The sequence below is a fragment of the Mirounga leonina genome, unplaced genomic scaffold (genome assembly GCF_011800145.1).
Source record: "Mirounga leonina isolate KUSES-001 unplaced genomic scaffold, KU_Mleo_1.0 Mir_174, whole genome shotgun sequence".
NCBI lineage: Eukaryota > Metazoa > Chordata > Mammalia > Carnivora > Phocidae > Mirounga > Mirounga leonina.
The window spans coordinates 82,149,380-82,172,626 of record NW_023270451.1 but is presented as its reverse complement, the minus strand read 5'-3'; the positions used below and the strand labels follow the sequence as shown (position 1 = coordinate 82,172,626).

The 23,247-nt window shown below is 36.9% G+C and overlaps 1 protein-coding gene across 1 annotated transcript in view; it reads right to left on the bottom strand.

Annotated features, from left to right (window-relative positions):
* CNTNAP2 (contactin associated protein 2) overlaps positions 1-23,247 on the bottom strand; it is a 1,539,511-nt gene that overhangs the window by 1,015,511 nt on the left and 500,753 nt on the right. The window contains exons 8-10 of the mRNA XM_035021319.1: positions 21,761-21,945; positions 15,875-16,018; positions 12,084-12,348 (exon numbers count right to left, since the gene is read on the bottom strand). Of these exons, the coding sequence (XP_034877210.1) occupies positions 12,084-12,348; positions 15,875-16,018; positions 21,761-21,945 (594 nt within the window). The remainder of the gene's footprint in view (positions 1-12,083; positions 12,349-15,874; positions 16,019-21,760; positions 21,946-23,247) is intronic.

Genomic DNA, 23,247 nt, shown 5'->3' with positions numbered 1-23,247 from the left:
TACAGATAATGATGATCTTTACCCTGAGGAGTTCCTGAATTCAATGACTTAGTATATTTATGAACTCGAACTCGGTTTAAACAGTGACAGGAACAGAGAAAGACCTCCTCCATCAGTGTTAGACAGTGGGTAGTCTGGTTCCATCGCCCATGGTTTTAACTATGTATATACCATATAAATAGGACTATGATCAAAAAGAAACATTCTTTTTGGTTATGAAGATGGCCTTAATTATGGTTTCAAGCGATGATTTTTTGAACTAGAATAAGGAGATGATGGATGGATGAGACACTTCAAAAGAACTGGTGGTACTTGCTAAATCATAACATGTGCTGGACGAAGATGGAGGACAAAATTTGATTTTTCTCAAGGTTTTGATCTCAGGTCCCAAGAGAATGATTTTACCCTTGATAGAAATGAGTGAGAAAGGAGGTTACAAAACAGTACCTAACTCACAAGGTCTTTGGAGCCTTAAGCAAGACAATCAATGTCAAGGATTTAGAAGAGTGACAGGCATGGTTTAAACATTCAGCAGCTGTTAGTTATCATCACAGTCTCAGGAGCAGATGGGACTTCTCTGGATGGCCCTGGAGTCTCATTTCTTCCAACCTTTAGTTCCTTAGCAGAGGGCTACTTCAGCAGATCTGAGTCAGCCCAAAGGAGAAGTAGACATCAACCACTGGGCTCCAGGGGCCTCCCTTTCCTAACAAGGCAGCTTTTCTGACTCCTGCCCCCATAATGCTGTAAAGCATTAAAGTGCAGGCTCCTCTCTACTGGAATCTCGGCTATGGTATCAGCTGGCCATCTATGCCCTGGCAGAGCTAAGAGCTTGGGGGATTGGGTGCACTTTATTACTTCTCTGCTTATAGTTCTCACCCACCCCCAATTAACTGTATGTCATGTCTGCATCCCAAAAAACAATAGAAATTTGATGACAGAGAAGACAGAAGGAGGCTGAGATCTGGGACAGATCCGCACAGGACTCACAGAAGCATTTCAGGTTGGGAGATTAAAACTTGTGCCCAAAGGGGTAGAAAACACCTATAGGCAACAGGAGGTTGTGGCTTAGACTCAAGTCAGCAATGTCAGGGTTAAAGATAAAATAGCAAAAAACCAGAATGAGGGGAGGGGAAGATTGCTCAGAAATCAGAGTGAGCAGTATCCCAACATCTAGGCAGGGAACTGGCAGCAGGGTGATATGTCCAGGGGTAGCAAGATCCTAGCCTCTGGACAGAGGTTCAGCAACAGGGATCCAATCTCTGAAAGGATCCCAGGAAGACTACCAGTGCTAAAAGAAAGACTGGCAGTACTAGAAGACTGGACATACTAGGCAGGTTATCAGCATCTTTCAGAAAATATCAGATGTTAACAAGTGCTACAGAAAAGATCTATGCATGGCTATACTTGTAAAAAGTAGATCATAGAGAGTAAGAGGAAATAAGCAGTGGCTGGAATGAAAGAAAACTCAAGTGATCAGAAGTAGGGTCTGTTCTGGGGATATACAGGCCTCAAGAGAAACGTGTCAGAATAAAATAGATCATAAAATTGAGTAATGATTACAGTTTGGTCCATATAAGTATTTTCTGATACAATACTATCAAAAGCAAATAGTTTCTGAGCAGTATTGGGTGACAACCCCCAAATTTTCTTGAGCTTTTCTGAAAAAAAGGAGGAGACTAAGAAATATTTGTGGTAAACATCTCAGAGAGTATCCACAGGAATCATTCTTCAGGCTGATCTCAAATCAATTTAAGAGGTCCCATGTAGCTCTCCCAGAATCTGTGGGATCCCTTTTTCAAAAAGGCTCATTTCTACAACTAACAAAGCACCAACTATCTCAATAAGCCTATATTGTTCACAGGTGGAATAGCTCAAATTGCTTAAAAGTATGAAAAGAACAAAGGTAGATAGATAATTGTCAATGGTACTATCTCAGTCTCAAGTCTCTGGTTAATTACCCCTGGTAAGCATCACCATGAGGTTAATGAAGGGGGGTAGGGGGACTGGAGGGGAGGCTTTAATCACTGATTCTACTTTGTGTCCTTTCTGATTATGAAGGCAACCAATCTCCAATTACGCCATGCCGAAACTATTTTAACTATTTAAAAAAAATTATATACTCAGTGGAAGAATACCTAAAATATCTAAATTTGATGTGATGGTTAATTTTATGTGTCAACCTGACTGGGCCACAGGGTGTCCAGATGTGTACTCAAACATTATTCTGGGTTATGTCTGTGAAGGTGTTTCTGGATAAGATTAACATTTGAATCCAGAGACTGAGGTAAAGCCCATTCCCTCAATGTGGGTGGGCCTCGACCAATCTAATGAAGGCCTGAACAGAATAAAAAGGTGGAGTGAGAAAGAATTCCCCCCTCTCTGACTGACTGTCTTTAAGCCAGGACACTGGTCTTTTCTGGTCTTCAGACAGAACTGAAACATCAGCTCTTCAGTCTTGAGCCTATGAGCCTTGAATCGGCTTTCAGATTGGATCTTAGGCCACAGGCTCCTCTGGGTTCTCAGACTTTTAGACCAGTAGTGAAGCTCCTGGGTCTCCAGCTTACCACTGCAGAGCTTGGAACCTCTCAGCCTCCGTAACTGTGTGAGTCCACTCCTGCTAATAAATCTCTCTCTCTTTATACATCCTATACGTTCTGATTCTCTGAAGAACCCTGGCTTATTATCAAGTGATTTGTTATCTCTTTACTATATAAATCTACATTGGTTAAATTTACCAATTACTCATCTATCAGAGAAGTTTCAGCCCTTAAAACTTTTATGAAAGGCAAAGAAAAAGGGCCTGTAGGTAAAGCCAATTTGCTCCCGTGCCCTCTCTCCTCTTGTTTTGGAAACATCTTCAACTCTATCCATATACTAAGTTTGGAGTTCCGGAGCTGTGCTCTCTGCTGGTCTTGCATAATTCATTTTTATTCTTATAGTTTGTAGAAGTAATATCTGATGTTTCTCCCCCTCTGATGAGTTTATTTGTACAGTAAATTGAAGCTTTTAGAACATGACCTTGTCCCTATTGGGAGTTTTTACCTCCATTTTATCCACCTAAATTTACTAAATTTTATCCTTTCCTTGCAATTTTTAAAAATTATTATACACACATACGCACAATCATGTTTTATTCATTTTCCCTTTAAAAGGCATAGAATATTTTAAAAGTCCCAGAAACACTGTAGAAACTAGAGTAGATATGGTATCCTGGAGTGTGATTATAAATTAAAATGTCCCCTTTGCTTCCTAAAGAATAAGTCAGTACCTAATATCACAAAACCTCCCCCTGCCCCAGCCTCTTTCCCCTTTCATGTTGGAATATAATGCTTCTATTGATGTGAAAATGCACCAGCATGCACTGAAGTATAATTAAAGGTAGATTTCCACTCAGCTTGCATGATGACAGTACAGCCACGTTGGGAATTGAAATGTAATAAAAAGTCAGCTAGGTGAAGCTACCCGGGAGCAACATACCATTCACTCAAATGCTTTTTACTTGGTCCCATGTGGCTCTCACAGCCAGTCTATTTGTGAATTTGGGAGAAAAACATTAGCAAAGTATGTTGTAGATTTGTCCAAGATTATCTATATTTATAAATATCTATAGATCTGTATCTATAGATCTCCATCCCTTTCACTTTTGTCTTTTACTAAACAAGAGGAGATACGCTGGCCAGGCACAAATCTAGATTCCTACTCAAAGTGAGCACAGTGATCTGGGAATCAACCTTCCCTAGACTCAAGCTTTTTCTAAGAATCCAGAGCCATGTTGTCTTTCACATCTTAAAATGATCGATTTCTGAGCTTTTCTTGAACATCTTAGAGATCTAGACGACCAACAAAAAGGAAGGAACTCTAAAAATTAATTATTTTTAAGATTTTATTTATTTGAGAGAGAGAGAGAGAGTGCACAAGCAGGGGGAGGGGCAGAGAGAGAGGGAGAGGGAAAAACAGACTCCCCCTGGGCTGGGAATCCAACATAAAGCTCAATCCCAGGACCCTGAGATCATGACCTGAGCCAAAGGCAGATGCTTAACCAACTGAGCCACCCAGATGCCCCTAAAAATTAATTCTTAGCTACTGTTTTTGGAGAAGTATATGTAGATTATTTGGGAATAAAGAGATTTGCATTCATTCATTCATCATTACAAGAGAAAAGTAAAATTTGCTGTTCCCTGATAGCTAGCAACAGTTTTTTTTTTTTTTTTAAAGATTTTATTTATTTATTTGAGACAGAGAATGAGAGACAGCATGAGAGGGAGGAGCAGGCTCCCCGCTGAGCAGGGAGCCCGATGTGGGACTCGATCCCGGGACTCCAGGATCATGACCTGAGCCAAAGGCAGTCGCTTAACCAACTGAGCCACCCAGGCGCCCATCTAGCAACAGTTTTAAGAGGAAATGCCTTTACATATCAATTCATCCATTTATCCATCTATCTATCCTGAGGGAAAAAAAAGGATCTAAATTACATGGAAAGTGTGGCATTTGTTCAAAATTAGTTATGTGTACTTTCAAGTAAAAGCTCGAAGACCCAACCCCCAAATGTCTGCATCCAAATACAAAAAGCTCCATTTGTTACGTAAATGCCATTAAGGACATTAATTTGAAGCTCACTGTTTAAGGACAAACTTTTTAAAAATTGACTATATGCTTCTAATAAAGCAGAGAAACTAGAATTTTGGAATTGATATAACTTAGTCTATGTAATTTCCATTCATAATGTTGTTAACCATTATACTTTTTCAGTATATCATTTTACCCTCAATTATTTTATAGTATAACTTTTTGTTTTGTTTTGCTTTAACAGTAATTGGTATTTATTGTAGAAAATTTGGGTATTATGGAAAATGTATTAAGATGTTAGTACTGAAAAAAATGTTAGTAATGGGAACAATAACCCACCAATTAGAGATAATTACTATTAGTATTATTCAGATTTTTTTTCATTCTGAACTGTTTTTTAGCTATCTATATATTTCTAATAATAATATTGGGATCATATTCTATGCAAATTTTCGTTAACATTTTAATTCACTATATTATACTTTCCAATGGTATTAAATTTTATTTGAGACACAGGATTTCTTTTTTTTTTTAATATTTTTTTAATTTATTTTTTTGACAGAGAGAGACACAGCAAGAAAGGGAACACAACCAGGGGGAGTGGGAAAGGGAGAAGCAGGCTTCCCACTGAGCAGGGAGCCCAATGCGGGGCTCGATCCCAGGAACCTGGGATCATGACCTGAGCAGAAGGCAGACACCTAACGACTGAGCCACCCAGGCGCCCTGAGAAACATGATTTCTAATGACATAATAGTATTCCATTTGATGATACAGCCTTTAAAAGCACCTCTTCATTTAAAATATTTAGTTTGTTTCCAATTACTTTTTTTTTTTTTAAAGATTTTATTTATTTGACAGAGAGAGACGCAGCGAGAGAGGGAACACAAGCAGGGGGGAGTGGGAAAGGGAGAAGCAGGCCTCCTGCGGAGCAGAGAGCCCGATGCGGGGCTCGATCCCAGGACGCTGGGACCATGACCTGAGCTGAAGGCAGACGCTTAATGACTGAGCCACCCAGGCACCCCGTTTCCAATTACTTTTATTATTTTATATATGTTGCAGTAAATATCTCTGTGTACTTCTTTATTTCTTTAGAATCAGAATGATACAAACTTAATAGTCAAGAATGACATTTTTAAGGCTTCTAATAATTATGGTTTTAACTTGAATTAAGGAGTATAATATACATACTAAATAGGTCTCCAATCCCTTTGCAGTGTAAAAAAACAAATCATTTTAAGTATGTGAAGTATGCCTAGATAAACATTATTTAATTTTTAAGTTGTAAAAAAAATTTTTTTTAAGATTTTATTTATTTGGGGGCACCTGGGTAGCTCAGTTGTTAAGCGTCTGCCTTCGGCTCAGGTCATGATTCCAGGGTCCTGGGATCGAGCCTCACATTGGGCTCCCTGCTCAGCAGGAAGCCTGCTTCTCCCTCTCCCCCTCCCCCTGCTTGTGTTCCTTCTCTCACTGTGTCTCTCTCTGTCAAATTAATAAATAAATATAATCTTAAAAAAAATCAATCAAGATTTTATTTATTTGACAGAGAGAGACAGAGAGACAGCACAAGCAGGGGGAACAGCAGCAGAGGGAGAGGGAGAAGAAGACTCCTTGTTGAGCAAGGAGCCTGATGCAGGGCTAGATCCCAGGACCCTGGGATCATGACCTGAGCTGAAGGCAGATGCTTAACTGACTAAGCCACCCAGGTGCTTGAAATCAGAGAGCTGAAAATCATATCTCAATAAACAAAACACAAAAAACAGTACTGCAACCTAAACTTTTTTTTCTCACGTGATGAAAAAGAAACCTCATGATGCAAGTTATCACTGAATTTTCAGAATTGGTATGAATTCTTCCCAGAATTAATGTACTAACTACATTTTCAAATGTTCATAAAATCAAGAGAAGAGATATTCTAATTGCTTAGGACAGACTATGCCAGGAGCAGTTCCAGGGAAATGCATTTGCCAACAATAAACTGGAAACATGCCAGTATTTACCACCAAGTTCCCAAGCTACACCAGAAGCCAAGAAAATGTCTACTCCATCTGCCATGATCTGAATGTTTGTATCTCCCCCCTACAAATTCATATGTTGAAATCCTAATGCCCAGTGTGATGGTATTAGCAGCTGGGGCCTTTGGAAGGTGCTGAGGTCATGAAGGTGGAGCCCTCCTGAATGGGTTAGTGCTGTTACAGAAAGACCCCACAGAGCTCTCCAGCGCCTCCCACCTGTGAAGACAAGAACAAATGAAAGCAGCGGTCTATAGTCTACGACTTGCAAGAGGGCCTTCTTCAGCAGAATTCAACTACGCCGGCACCCTGATGGCAAGCTTCCACCTCCAGAGCTCCGAGGAATAAATGTCTGTTGCTTAAACCACCCAGTCTATTTTGTTACAGTAGCCTGATTAGACTAAGACACCTTCCCTTAACACACCCAAATGGAACTCAAAAGGATTACAAAAGACACTGTAATAAAACAAAAATAAAGCAAGGCCTCACAAAGATTTTCTTTAGAGACAGAAATACAAACAAAGATGATCTTTACTGAATACATGCTTCTGAAGCAGTGCAGATGCTGAAAAGTCATTCTAAACTTGAAGGAGTATCTATGTAAACAAAACAAGGTTCTAATACTTCAGCTAGAAAACAGCTGATTTAGAAGCAGTGCATTTTCTGAATGACTTTTCTAAAAGGCTTTGTTTACATGGATAGAAATTGATTTTTTTCAATAGGTAAGAAAGATCATTAATAGAAATCACTTCCCTTCCACTATATAAATGCTGAGTCAAACATTTTATGACCTTCTCAATATGGGTAGACCACAACATTAGAGTATTACTGTAAACATCTGTGCATTAGTGACATAAAATTGAGGAATTTTCCAATAAAAACCTTATTTCAAATGGTGGGTAGTCGTTTTTTTTTTTTTTTTTTTTTTGACTATACGTCAGACAGTAATACACATGCATACTTTTTTACTACCTTTATAATACTGCAGTATTGTTCCTGGAAGATACATTTAGTTTTCCAAAACGGATTGATGGTGTAAATACCTCCAAACAACTGGAACTTTAAAAAAGTCCAATTCTTCAAATGAGAAGACAGATCTGTAGGTCAATGTTTTCCAAACTGTAGGTCACAACTTGTTTTTAGGTCATAAAATCATTTGATGGGTCATGAAAAATTTAATGGAAAAAAAGAGAAAAAAAAAACATAGAGTAAGAGTGCATCTAAAGCAGCAAAGTAAGTTTCAGTAGGTATTGAGTGCGATATAAAATGTTTCCTTATGTTTTCTGTGTTTTTATCAAAATCATTTGAATCTGGAGGATGTTATGCTAAGTGACAGAAGCCAGATACACAACGGCAAATACTGTATGATCTCACTTTTATGTAAAACCTAAAAAAAGTAAAATTCATTGAACCAGAGAATAGAATAGTTGCCAAAGGCTGGAGGGTGGGGAAAATGGGAAAATGTTGGTCAAAAGGTACAAACTTTCAGTTATGAGATGAAAAAGTTCCAGGGAATCTAATGTATAGCATGGTAATTATGCTTAATAATACTGCACTGTATACCTGAAATTTGCTAAGAGAATAGATTTTAAGTGTTCTCACTGTGTATGTGCACACACACACACACACACATATACACAAAAGTAAGTGTGAGGTGACAGATGCATTAATTAACTTGATTGTGGTCATTATTTCACAGTGTATATATATTATCATACACTTTAAAAAGTCACACTGCACAACCTGTACATGTAAATATATATAATTTAAATTTGTCAAGCCTACCTCAAAAAAGCTGGAAAAACAAATTTCAAAAACCCTAAGTAATTTTAAAAACACAGTTCTAGGCCCACCTTCTCCAGGGTTCCGATACGAATGTTAAACAGTATGCTCAATGAACACATGTTACCCATCTGTTCCTTTTAGCACTTTTCCCCCCTTTTATTACTTACTCGGAGCCAAGGGAAAAGCATAAATCTGTATTCCCCACTCACTAAGTATGGTTCTAAATAGAAATAAATATAATGGAATGTTTTATAAAAGTTGATGTTGGAAAATATTTTCACAGAAAGATAACCTGCTCTGCAAAGTCAAGGTTACTCAAAGTTTGACTGAATTTTACAAGTTGAGTCCAGTGTCAAGACTAATGAGACCTGAAATCAATCAGAAGGTAGAGGGAAAAATACAAGGAGGGTGAAAAAAATATTGAATACTAACTTACAGGATTTAGTTTGACTTTATCATCAAAGAACAATGTCATCCAAGACAGAATAAAAAGGCTTTTGAACCACTTGAATGAGCTTCATCTTGGACCACAGAACTTATTCACATTTTAAAAATAAAACTGAGTTACAAGTATGTACTAACAGACAGTACCTGAGTGTCTCTACGATGACTTCTCAATGCACTACCGTACAGTGTTTTTCTTATGTGTGTGTTCACACAGAAATGCTAGCAGTGACTGCTTTTGTTTTCTAAATTTTAGGTATCTTCTACATTTTCACAACCAAGCTATTTTAAAAATAAAATAAAAAAAGGACTGACATACTTCAATGTTTATGCTGCTGATAAGAATAAGGTAGACATGAAGGATTTGTTGGTCTTTGAGAAGAGCATCCACACTTGCATTCACAAAAAGGTGCTAAAGCTGAGACATTTGTTCAACAATTCAGTGATTTATAAATCAGTGGTGTTTATACTCCAGGTCAAACAACATATAACAAAGCATGCTAAACATGTAATTATTTCCTTTGATTTTTCCTCTCTTAAGAATCTGAGAGCCAGGGGTGCCTGGGTGGCTCAGTCGGTTAAGCGTCTGCCTTTGGCTCAGGTCATGATCCCAGGGTCCTAGGATGGAGCCCCACATCTGGCTCCCTGCTCAGCAGGGAGTCTGCTTCCCCCCTCTCTCTCTGTGATCTCTCTTTTGCTCTCTCTCAAATAAATAAATAAAATCTTAAAAAACAAAAATAAAGAGAGCCAAAAAAATGTTTCTATTGTAAAAAGCAAATGCTCCTTCAAAGTTTTCTGAATTGGAAAGTTTACACCTCTTCATAGACAATGGAGACAATTGTTACCTTCCTCACTTTCTGTAGCATTTATTATAAAAAATAATAATCAAACAAAAAGAAGACAGACATAATACAGAACTATTTTCCTTTGTTAAAGCAAACATTAGTGCCCTCAGTTAACTTATCTTTCTAAATTATTTTCTCAGTGTTGCTACTTACACTAAGTTACTCATACCTTTAATTGAATTTGGTAAAGTACTTTAAATACAGATGAAAACTGCCTTCTATGGACTCCATTTGTATTTATAGGATGGATGAATGAATGTAGTCATATATGGGATTCCTTTGTTCTTTCTTTCCTTTATTTTTTAATAAACACAGTTTAAATGAGTATAAGATATAACTTTTTAAAAATGTATGTGCATCTATATTACAAATCTTTCTGAAACTTGAGCAATGATAACTGATAAGATCGTGGTTTCCACTCTGTCTATAAAAAAAATAAATATTTGGAACAGTAAAGTATTTTCACTGGGATATGTAAGATCAAGGTTACCGACATGTTGAAATTTCCTATCAGTTTCCCTTAATTTGCACAGATTCTTGGCTAAATTAAAAAAATTTCTCAAGTCCAATTTTATCATATTTAAGCAAATCTCTTAATGTAAATTAGTCATTGCATATTGGATTCCTTTCTTCTTTCTTCCTTTTATTTTTTCATAAACACAGTTTAAATTAGATGGAAGTATCTTAGAGTCTTAAATTAGACCAAATTAAACTAGGGAAATGTTTATTGATCTCGATATTTAAGATCCTATTATTTCCATTATAATGGTTCCTGTTACATGGAAAACCACCAGGAATTTGGGTTTATTCAGAGAATGTCAAGAGGGAGGGGGGCCTTCATACTTATATTTTTATGTTTTTAGTCATTAGAAAAGAATCATTAATCATAATAAAATCTAATGGGATGTTCTTCAACTGTGGTAAATATTTGTATGTGTGTTTGTTTTATGTGTTTTTCTGGTCTCTCCAGATATTTTCTATTTGCTCTAAATCTCCCAAGGTGAATTTATACTGGGAAGTAGTGATAAAATATGGTTGATCAATCATTTGGACTCCAAACATTCAGGGGAAAGCAAAACTAACAAAGCAAAAACAGAAAAAGTAAATATCTAGGTATTTCACAATGGCTTTTGACTTCAATAATTCAGACACACCTCTGATATAATGGTCCCTTTATCTTCCTTGAATCCTTCTCAGTAATAGTCTATATGGCCATGCTCTACAGAAACACAACATCTATTTTATGAAAGGACGCATACTTCAGCAGGAAATACTCTGTTAGTGAACATTAGTTTAAAGGGCCACAGTGCTAACTCCACAAACACTCCCAGAGCACCTCTAATGTAGCAGGTGCTACTCTATACGCTAGAACAGAACAGGCACAGCCTCTACCCTCAAAGACCTGACAGCCCACAGGGAAATGACATGGACACAGACAACGTAACATGTTAGAAACCTCGTCAGGTGTATACCTATGGTGTCACGAGTGAACACGGAATATTTCGACATCAGAGCCAACAGTCATGCAGTTGAGCATTTTGTCATGAACTTCCTCTCTCAGTATTTGGTACATTTGTACAAGCTGCTCAGTCAATGTTAATTTTCTCTGTCTTCTATTTCTAAGTAGTTCTTCACAAAATAAAAACATCTACTGCAAGGAACATCAAGAGAAATTTGATGAAAACTTTTACTATTTAAGAGTCCACCATCATGACTAATTTTTCTTTGTTTCCAAGATCTCAGCTTTCTTTGTACCATATTAATCAAAGAATATCCCAAGGTTGCTAAGTTTGTTCAATTAACAACAATATTACCCAAGCCTCAGTTTATCATACCACTGTGAGGTCAATTTTAAAAAATTACCCGCTAAGCCAAGACAGTCAGTCTTCCCTCAGTTGATACATACATCTTGTCATTCTTCTTTGTACTCACCCCTTGTAGTTTTTCTTGAAAATCTGCTTAAATTTAGCAAGATCACTCTGAGGTTTTGATTCAAACAGTTGCATATACCTTTAAAGTCTTGATTAAATTAATATATACTTGCTACTAATAGTAAAAGGTATTTGAATGTCCATAAAGTCAAATAGTACCAGGCACTCTTACGTCAGTAAAATAGACATTCTTTGTAAACATAAAATATTCACTTAGAGTAATGTCCATTGCCCTATTAACGTGAACTAGCATGTATAAGCAATAGAAGATCCTGGTGCTCTGAGACAGTCTCAACTACATTTCCTCCTCCACCCCTCACCCTCTGAGCCAGTTTCCAAGGTTCTCTTATTCAGTCAGTACTCTGGGCAGCCAAGTAAGAATCTCACCAAGTCTGAATCCAAACATAACTACGAGCACGCGACACCAACAAAACAAAAGCAATGACAGCTGTGGAAATCACAATAGCAGTTTCAGGAGCAAACAGCAAACCGATTGCACTAACCTGAGGAAATATCTATTTGGCTCATCTTGGTCTGCGTGACGTTGATGTGAACACCAACTTTGCTTTCAGTGAGGTCAATCTCCACATTGCCCAAATTATCTGCAAACTGACTGAAAAGCAGGAGACCGTTTGGATTCCAAGTCCTGAACTGGAAACTGACTGAAAACAGGTCCTGGTTAGGCCGTCCTGGCACCTCCAGGTAACTGGTAGCATTGAAAAAGACAGGCACTGTGTAGGGCTCCACACACGAGAAACTCAAATTTCCCTGGAAAAGAAAAGGGCACGCTTTGAGACAAATGCAAACAAAGCTACAGTCTGTGGATGTCAGTGCAGAGCCTGAGCTTGTGCCAAGCTCTCACAGGCAGCAACAGGATTTGGATTCAGCACCCGGACACCTCGGCATCACTCTACTTGGAGTGTGTGTCTAACAGGGCTCAGCAGCTGGCTGTCAAGATGAGGAATTAACAAGAACCATCTGTCACGGAATCGACAGACTGACAAGCCTGATGGGATGGGATGTGTCCCTGTGTGGTGGACATGAGTGTGAACCACTGGACTTTCTAAAGAGGGCAGAAAGCTGCTGCTCCCCTCCCCCATTACTGATGATGCCTCAGCCAAGGAGGAGATGCCACCGTCCTCTTCTGGATGGCCTATGTCAAGTGTTTATTCATATATTACTAGTCTCACTGGGAACTACTATGGTCATTTGGTTGTTATTAATTGATATTATGGGACAAATATTCTTGGTTTTGATCCCTATACCTAATATATACGAATTAATATTAACTATATAGGATCAGTATAATTGTGATTATTTCAATTATTGTTATATTAAATTCCTATGAAGTGTGCATATATTATAAAGAATTAATGCTTCTGAAAATAGTAGTATGAGTGTACAAAATAAAAACAAGCTTGTGATAATTGAAGTCTATTCCTTTCTTCTTTCTTCTCACTCTCCCTCTATTTTGTACCAAAAAAAAATTTCATTTACCATTAAGACATGCTAAATGTTGTATTCCAGTGTGTAAGTACCTTCCTTTTAAAGTTCTGAAAATCTACGTTTGCTTCCAACTTCTTTTATCCCACCATAATATTCTGAGGAATATAATTTGTTGGCATTTTCATCTGGTCCTTCAATTATTTATTTCACAACAACACAACACCACGATATCTAGGTTTAGACAGATCGTTCTTCCATTTCAGCACATTAACCATTACATCTAAGGCAGGCTGTCCCTCTTAATTAATATTCAAACTAAATTTACACTGTAGCTTCACAAATAATTATTTTTTAACTGCTTACTTTTACTGATGAAAAGAATTGCCTTTGCCTAATAATTGAGATGTTACAACAGACCACATACCCATGTTGTGGGGAATGTCTCCCAATAAAATTAAAGGTCCTTTCTGAGTAAAGGTGCTGACTCAGAAGTCAATGAATAATGAGGTATTGGAGGAGGTCATCAAGAAGACTTGTGACTGCCAGTTAACCCAGGAGCAGGACTCGGACAATTGGAGACTTCTCCGCTGTCCTCGGAATGTGTGTTCCTCACTCCAAGGATACAGTCTTAAGATAGAGATGTGGTGTTGAGGCTATCCAACCTGGGTACTGAACTGGTTAAGGCCTCCTGCATCCATAACTAAATCCAGGTAAGACCTCTAAATAAACTTTTAAGACTTGGCAGGCAGGTGCAGAGATGTACTCATCTTGTGGCTTCCCAAGACAAGACTTAAATTCCCTTGCTTATTAAACCTGCCACCTACCAATGTGGGTGGTCTGTCTCTTCTATCTCTTCCTGCCCTCTGCATCCAGGGGCTGGTTGCAGATTACACTCAGGAAGCTGTCCGGGAGGTTGTGAACCAATATTAGGGAATGGGTGTGTGCATGGAGATGAATGCAGGATGAATGTTGAGTCAATTTCACTGAAATACCAGAACCTGACATCTTTGAAAGCAAATTTCCTTCATAAATATTTGTCCTTGCAGAGTTGCTTACAAAATGTCCCACTTTTCTCTATCCTGCCTAAAATTTTAATATGTACATATATTTTTGTTTAAAAGTTTATCCTATGTCTGCTCATTCTATTTCAACAAACATAATTATAGATAATTTATGCTTTACTAAGTATCTTTGTTATTCAAGCTAAAATAGCATTTATAACTACAATATATTTTGTAGTTAAAGCTGTTCTGGGAATGAATCTCCGTAGTAAAATTCTTTATAATTTAGGTGCCTAATGAATGCCTATCAGGACCAACTGGGAGGTTTGGGCAGAAATAACATTTTATTTCTTCTTAAAGGTGCAAAAAACATTCTGATGATTTGGATTCCGTATCTTTTTATCTTAAGCAATGATTTCTGAGAAAACAAAAGGACCCTGGTGCCATTTTATCCAAAGCTTAAGAGAGTGTATGTATTAATACTGTTCTAGGTAAGAAGTAACATAACATGTAAGGAGACCATGACCTCGGGGGTCACATACTGTGAACCCACTCACATTCAATCATCTTGGAAAGTTATTTTTCCAGGCAAAGTCTCAGGGTTGGTTTTTTTTTTTTTTTTGGCATCTATAAAATGTATATGATAACATCTCTACTCATGTTGTGGTACTATTTCAGATTGCCATAAAAGTAACATTCCTAGCACAGTGCCTGCTGCCTATAAATAGAACTATTACTATTTGTCTCTATAGCCAATACTTATGAGATAATTTCAAAGTTCAACTTTTTATTCAGTAGAAATTCATTATTTTGAAGAAAAATAAAGAAAAATCTCACATTAAATTATTATTTTATGCCATAATAATTTTCACACCCAACCTGAACTCCTGTTTATTCATGAGGGGATTTCTATTTGTCCAATCATTTTGTGAAAACGCTAGGCTCCAGTGTGGGGCAAGAGACCATCAGAGCTCTTTTGGAATACAGTGCAAGCACTCGTAACATCATTTACTGCCAGTGGCTCTCAAATGTGGGTCTTGAACCCCAGCCTCTTCCAACTAACACTTGTAGGTTGAAGTTAACTCCTCTTTTTGCTGACCCATAGGGAACACACACTAGACTTCTCAGCTGATATCTTTCAGTGATCCTAAACAGTGTCATGGGGAGACAGGTATGCTAGAGCGTTCTTCAATTTTTGCTCTCCTCCTTGAAGTAGTTAAAGCTGGAAACGACCCACAGCAGAGCCGGAAGAAGATCACTATTAGGTTCTACGTCACAGCCTTCACTAGCCAGTGGCAGTCGATCCTTATTTAACTGCCTATACTTAGTATGGTTAGGGCTTTCACAAAAAGTGTACTTACTTACTTACCTGGATCAATTATCTTTGGAAACATGGAAATGAATATAGCAAAGTTCCTGGATGTAACACTTTTAAAATACTGAATTAAATCATAAACAAGAAATGGAGATTCATATATGATAAGACATCTGGAAACGTTTACGGGCTGCTGAACTGCCGGGATGAAGCACACACTGAGGAATGCCTGAGGTATGTCCCTTTGATATGGGGAATTCAGAAACACTGGGTCAAAATCCTGTGCCCCATCTAAGTTAAACTTACTATCTACTGCAGGCTAATTTAACTCAAAAACCATTATTTATTCTCAGAGTATATCCACTATCTACACTTTTTTTAGGTAATTCTGTAGTTAGTCTTACACTGCTGAGCCCAACACAAGCATGATGGCAAAATGCTATGACAATGTTGTTGTTGTTCTATACTCCAGAAAAAAACAAAACTTCTTTGATTTTTCTATGAATCACTATTTTGGAGTGAACAATCTTACCACATTTGAGGGCTCTAGTTTCTTCCTTCTCGCAAGATCAGTTATGTTGATACCATTATAATTAATGCTTTCCATACAGCCTTTGAAGTTCTTTCTACTGCTGGAACTTGGCTTCCCAGAGAAAGGTATGCCTCCGAAGGTTATCTTTGAGAAAAGAAAAAAATGTAACATTCACACTGTATTCATCTTAAAAAAAATATTCACAATAAATCAGGCAAAACTATTAATACAACCAAGGCCAGTTATACAACCAAGGTCTGTAGATCTCTCCCAGAATATACAGACATTTTTTTCTGCCTCCAAAATCTGTTGCATATTAAATTATGCTATGGAAGTATATAACAGTATTATTAATTATGGGAATCAGATTATAACTTTAACAAGAAAATAGCAATAATCTCTTGTAGCCACTCAAAGACATTTTATAAATTTTCCTGAAATGTTTTAAAAGATTTTATACAGCAACCTTCTTTTATTAAGTAATATTAAAAACACATTTTTATCATTTATCATTCAAAGACATACTCCTAATAAATGCTTCTAGTCATCATGAGGTAACCAGTACTAATGTAATACAATGATAAATCCTATGTACTATGTAGACTTACTTTAATCTAAATGACCATTAAAGTCAAATATTCACTAGACTTATTTTTAACGCAGAAAATAGTTCAAAAAGTCTCATTACTATATATTCGAAGAACATATTAGGAGATGGGGACTGTTACTTTAGCACTACAGGCTTAGAGATATTATAGGTCTTCTGAATCCTAAAGAATAAGGTGGATGCGCCCTTTACTGTGATTCTCTGGCTACTACCACCTATAAAAAGAGAGTATGTCTTTTTCCTTGTATCTTTGGCCAAATTACAGTACTAAAGTGTCAATTTCCTATAATACCAAATTATACTTAATATACATATTGCCATAATGACATTTACTGCTAATAGTGAATTAGTGGTAAATAAATCTAAATACTAACCAGAGCTGCAATACCAAGATATATAATCCAGATGTTATTTCTCTTTTAATTATTATTCAATGTTACCATTATCAACTTTGATAAAGCTTTGAAAATGAAAGCAATAGTTAAGACATTTTTGAGACATGTTAAGGCTCCAACCAGTAAGGCGTTTCATATTTGAAACATAAGGCACAGATCTTTGTGTTCTAGGAGGCCATTAACAATTTATGTTCTTTTATTTAGTGTCATGGTATTTTAGATGCTTAGTTTATGCAGAAAAAAAAGCACAAATTAATGATAGTTTATGAGACAATATAAAAAAACAAAAGACCTCACTTAAAATAAAATTTGTTAATAATGGTTAGTTGAATATGTATCATTTACCATAGAGTTTATATATGAAAGAAGGGAAAACTGAGAATAAATAGATAGAAAAGAATTAAGAAATGACAAAAGGAAAATTATACAGTAATCTAAAATAGTACAATTTTTTTTCAAGTGGCAATAGTTTCAAGTGGCACTAAAATGAACTTATTAGGAACTAAATAAGTATACCTAATACCAAAGGTAACAATTATTGATAATTATGTGGAGTGTTATATTTCTTGTCTACAGTTTATTTTACCAATTCTTTCCCAGTTGATGGTAATAAAAATCTATGCTTAACAACAGGCAGCATCACAGTTTGACATTATTACTAAATACCAGTTTAAACATATTGTCTCATTATTTTTCCACATGCCGTTGGGATGATGATTAAACACTCCTATGGTTTCTCTGCTTTCAGCAAACCTCAGCACATATCCTATGTCATCCTCAGAGGTGCCCTAGTGAAGCAACACGAGCTCAATTTACCAGATTTCCGTACAACTAAAAGATGTGGGTTCAAATCCCAATTCCTAATGTAACTAATCCTATGATACTAGGTTGCCACTTCTTCTGATTACGTATTCTCATTATTAAAATGAAGTGCCTGGACCACAAAATATTTTCTGATATTATAATTATTCAGAAAGTAAAAAAAAAAATGTTGCAATTGTTAGATTATTCATCAGATAGTCATATAACTCATATGACTGGCTTATTAATATTATCATTCAATAACAACCCTGACTCTTAAACCAAATAACCACATTGACCATTTTGTTAGCTACCAAGAGTTCACAAAATGTGGCAGAGATGGTAGATACTTCTAAGTGTCCTTTCTCCCTACCTTCTTTAGGAAAACAAGAATGCTTTTCAGCTGTGCACACTGCAGCCAATATATGGCATTTACCAACCTCTTTGAATCAAGTTTTGGTCTTAGAGATTAAAGTAGTAAGACTGTGTGACTCCAAAAACTATAATTAAAAGGGGAAGGGAGCACAACCTTCTTTACTCTTCCTTCCCACTGGAATGCAAAACGGAATGTGAACAGTCACCTTGGATGATTCGCAATGGGGCTGGAATAGCAGCAAGGTAAAAGGAGACTGGAGTCCTACTAACCATGATGCTGCCACTTGAGCCCAGGGCTCCCTGCCTACAATTACCTTTTATATGGAGGAGAATAAACAAGCATCTGTTACATGCAGTCTAATTAATCATAACTGATTAATATGGAACTGATACATATAGTGATTTCTATTACTTCCTATTGCCTCCTCATATACTAATGCTATGACAAATGTGCTATTACATTAATTTTCCAAAAGGGGACTATGATGTGTCCACTGTCACACAACCAGTAAGGAGCAAAGAGGGACTCAACCCAGGACTTTTGTTCCAGCTTGAGCCATGCAATTAATTCTCTACAAAATCCTAGCTGGTCTTTCTCTAAAATCCTAGCCTAGTTCTACAACTAGCAAGGGGCATTCATTCTTCCCCCTCCCAAGCAGAAATGTATTGCAAAGGCAATGGTGTAACATCCACAGGGTCTATCCTGGAATTTCGCTGAAGAAAAGAGAGAAGCCAGGCCAAACATCAGTGTGTGGTCCTGCCCTTTGGTTGAGAAGAAGGATATGTATCTGTTTACCTTTGTACCCTTCTCAGGGCACCATGCGGCTAGTAGCTTGCCTGCCCATGGCGTTTGGCACACTTTGCAGTATAATTGGGCTCCGGGAGGTGATAAGGTGAACTCAGCCACCTTCCACAAAAAATGCCCACACTGAGTTACCTCAACGGAGCAAGCTTGTTTTCTACTGCTTCTTTCATGATGTACATCTCTGGGAATAGTGATAGGTATTAATTTACCCCTATAGTGTGCTGAATCTGCTCATACTAGCTCATGAGAACTGACTATTCCACAGAGCCATTGTTAAACATTATATAGTTTTAAATTACATGAAACAAATAGTAGCTACTAAGAACTCATCTTTATATTTTTATTATTATGTATATTCTTGAGATTAGTTATGTTCATTTTATCTATATATGATGGGAATACCCTATCATGATGTGGTATAATAAATATATTTGGTATTTGTTCCCAGTTCCAGGCACAGAGCTCCTAAAACCCTTGGAATGTCCTGAGTGGTAGGAATGTCTTCAGTTATTCATAACAAGCCTCCTTTGGGGTCTGAGTCTAGTTACTATATGGATCAGTCAGAGAGGTAGGTGTGAAAACACTGAGACTCTCAACTCAACGGACTCAGGATTCTTTATCAATAAATTTGAATTTCTTCCTAGTGTCTCCCTCTAATATGTCTCAGGTGTTGTCATCTCTAGCTGAGGTTCTCAGAGATGGTATGTATATTCATGGGCTTCAAGGTGTGCCTGAAACTGCCGACCCTGAGTGTGTGCATGAATATTCATGAATTTCATCACAAACTCAATACAGTCTATGACCCCAAATTTTTAATTCTGTTTTTTGAAAATTGGAATTGTGTTTGCCCATTACTAATGTTCCAGGATCTCTCATCTCCTCTACAGTACTTCAAAGTTTATTAATTGAGGATGAATAATTCATCTTTACATTCTCTCATACAGTGGGAGATAAGCCACCTAAGCCAAGAAATGTACTAATTTAGAAAAAATAAAACTTCTGGGATTTTCATATTCTTTCCCTTGCAACAATCATTTTGCTTTAAGAAGATTTTTTTGGGGGGGTACAGTTATTTTCTGATAATCTTAAATTTATTTTAACATTAATAAAGTCTCAATATCAGGGTTTACATAGCATAATCTATTTTAAATTCCTATTTAGAAATATATGTAATATATTCATCTCACAGAAAATTTAGAAACGATTTAAATATATAAAAGAAAATAACACAGTTGTAAATTATCTTATGGTGGGCATATTTCACATTTTTAAAAATTTATATATAGATACTGATTAATATATATATGTATGTGTGTATATATACAAATAATTTCAAAACTGGGGACAAGGCACACTGAGTTGGCACAGAAAACTCAGGGCCGCAGCCACCATACACCTTCTATTTTTAAAGGATATACAGCAATATTTGACATGTTCTGGGCATTACGTGAAACACTAGCTTGAGCTAGTTCACCATTCCAACATCCTGCTACCCTCCTTTTGATGATTTCCTGTCCTAGTGAAGGTGGGTTTTTTATCGTTTCTCTCTCATAAAAAGTGTCACATGAAAGTAAAAGTGGAACAGAAGATGAAGATGGCAGTCAAATCTGATTCCAAAATCTGAGGAGTTGTACCATGCAGGGACACTCATCCCATTAGCAAGTAATCATTGTTGTTTTAATAATTAATTTTTTTTTCATTTCTTTTATCTGTATTTTTTTTTTTTTTCAAATGGCTACTGAGTTGTTAGGACATAAACATTAAGTTGTCTGGCTCTAACTAATATAGAATGGCCTAGGACAGCTGTGGAAAAATTAGTAACACACTGAGGGTTCCTTGAAGTAAGAAAGTTTGGAAACTTTGCTGAATAATATTTCATCCAATTTATTTAGTGTTATCCCTTTTCTCTTGGAATTATAACACTGTGTTGAACATCTTACAGAACTCTTATCTCTATATATGATTAACATTTTTGGTGGGCATTTTAAGGTTGAGCCGCTCTCTAAATAATTTATTAAAAAACCTGAAATTTCAGCGTACCTGTATAATATGGGAATATACAGTTTTTATGGGACCAATACGATTTTTTTTTTATCTTTTTTGATCTTTGATCATTTAGAGGATAAAATATGTCCTATTTATGGACAACCTCTTAAAATAGTCTATATTTTGGGGCACCTGGGTGGCTCAGTCGGTTGGGCGTCTGCCTTCGGCTTGGGTCATGATCCCGGGGTCCTGGGATTGAGCCCCGCATCGGGCTCCCTGCTCCGCGGGAAGCCTGCTTCTCCCTCTCCCACTCCCCCTGCTTGTGTTCCCTCTCTCGCTGTGTCTCTCTCTTTCAAATAAATAAATAAAATCTTAAAAAAAAAAATAGTCTATATTTTGTTTCTTCTATGATAATTATATCTGAGAAAATAGAACCTGACAAAAGAACTATCTATAGTCATGAAGTCATAAATGACTTAATATAAATCAGAACTCAGGATTTCTTAGTCAATATTTTGTAATAAATATTAAGCAATCCTGTGTTTATAGTATATTGTCTATCCTCAAGAATAATAGGTGATCTATATCATAATTAATTACCAATGGAAAGATTACAACTTACAGTTTTTCTGGACTTACTAAATTGCCCTGATGACATGATAAATGGTCTGTTCCCTTTAAATTATTACTTTGGTACCAAGATTTTTAAAATATTTCAAATACTCATAATTACAAATTTAGAAATGAATAAAATGACAGTATTAATATATTAGGCCCTGAAGCTGAAAGATAATTTTTCTTTGGGGAATAAAACGAATGAAACAGGCAGGTATGTGACTGACAAGAACACAAAGACGCAGTAGGAGACTGAGGCAGCCACTCAAGATGGAGCACAATGGACGCGTCCTCCAGCCCACCTCATAGTCCAGGTCCAGGTAGTCGAACTCTCCGTTGGTGCGGAAGTGCTGCATGCCCCTGTCCAGGGTGAGGTTAATGCTCCGGCCCTGGCGCTCAATGACCACAGAGTGCCAGTGGTGGTCATCCAGCAGACTTCCAGTCATCACGGACGTGTGGCCATAGATGGGGCCAAGCTGATTGCTTCCTGAGTCATGGAATGAACAGAAACGAAGCAGTGACACCACAGTTACTCTGTGTAGCTGCCAACCTTCCATCACAGCCACGGGCTAGTACACCACTCAAGTCCTATCCACTGATGCTAGCATGGGGAAACCAGCATGTAACTATACTTAACAACAGTTTGATATTCAAAATACATAAAAGCTATTAAAGATGGAAAACCCTTCCTTTAAAAAGAAAAAAGAATATGAGTTTTTTTTTAATGTGCCATGAATTCTGATACATTTGATACATCTTACAAAGCCGGTGCCCCATGGCTCCGGAGCCCAGTGCCTGGTTTCTCATGCTGGCTCCCCCACTGGCTTGCCCTATGATCCTAGGCAAGCTGGCAGCTTCTCTGCACCAATGCTGCCTCGTACAGAAAATGGAGAAAATCAGGATACCAGCTTTACAAGGTTGCTATGATGATTAAAGTAATTAGCGCATGCAAGGAACTTAATCAACTTCTTGGCATATAGTGAACATTAGCTAAATGTTACCTGTTAACAGTCTTTTATTGTTGCTGTTATTTTTATTATTGGTCAAGAAAACACAGCGTGACACTTTCCAGTTTTCACTGACTCCAAAAGCAATAATTTTAACCACAATGTAATATTTAATGGTATGGAAAATTAACTCAAGTTATATTTTAAAATAAAATATACTTGCAAAAATATGTATGTAGCATTAATCTAGCTTTGAAAGTAGATTTCCATGGCAACAAGACTATAACTGAGAGTGAAAGTTTGTGAGAATCCAAAATGTTTACTAAGGTCATCTCTGGATACTGTTTACATGTTTTATACTATCTTCCATTTTGTCTAATCAAGTACTGCTTTTCATGACCAGGTAAAACTAAGTGCTCTAAAAATACAACATGGTTTCAGAATAAATAGTATAATAGAAATAGGAGAAACACACAATTGATTAGAGCATTGAATTATTTCCTCTTTTCTTTTTTCACATTTAGGATGATAATGATGCCTATACCTGACATTTTCTGTATCTTTCCTGGATCAGATTTTCTTTCCTTCTGGTGATGAAACCAAATGTGCTATGACTGGGACTGTGATTATAACTATCTGTGTACATGCGGCAGTGGGGCAGAGAGGGAGAAAGAAAAGTCAGAATAAGTCTAAGTGAAAGGATACACTCTATTTCATTACTCTAAATTACTTTAAATGACTAGAAGACTGAGTAGCAGCTAGAGATGCCTGATATTTAGGTAATGGCATTAAAAAGGCACCGTGGACATATGAGTGAGTGCATTTCCATGACTGTCATAAAT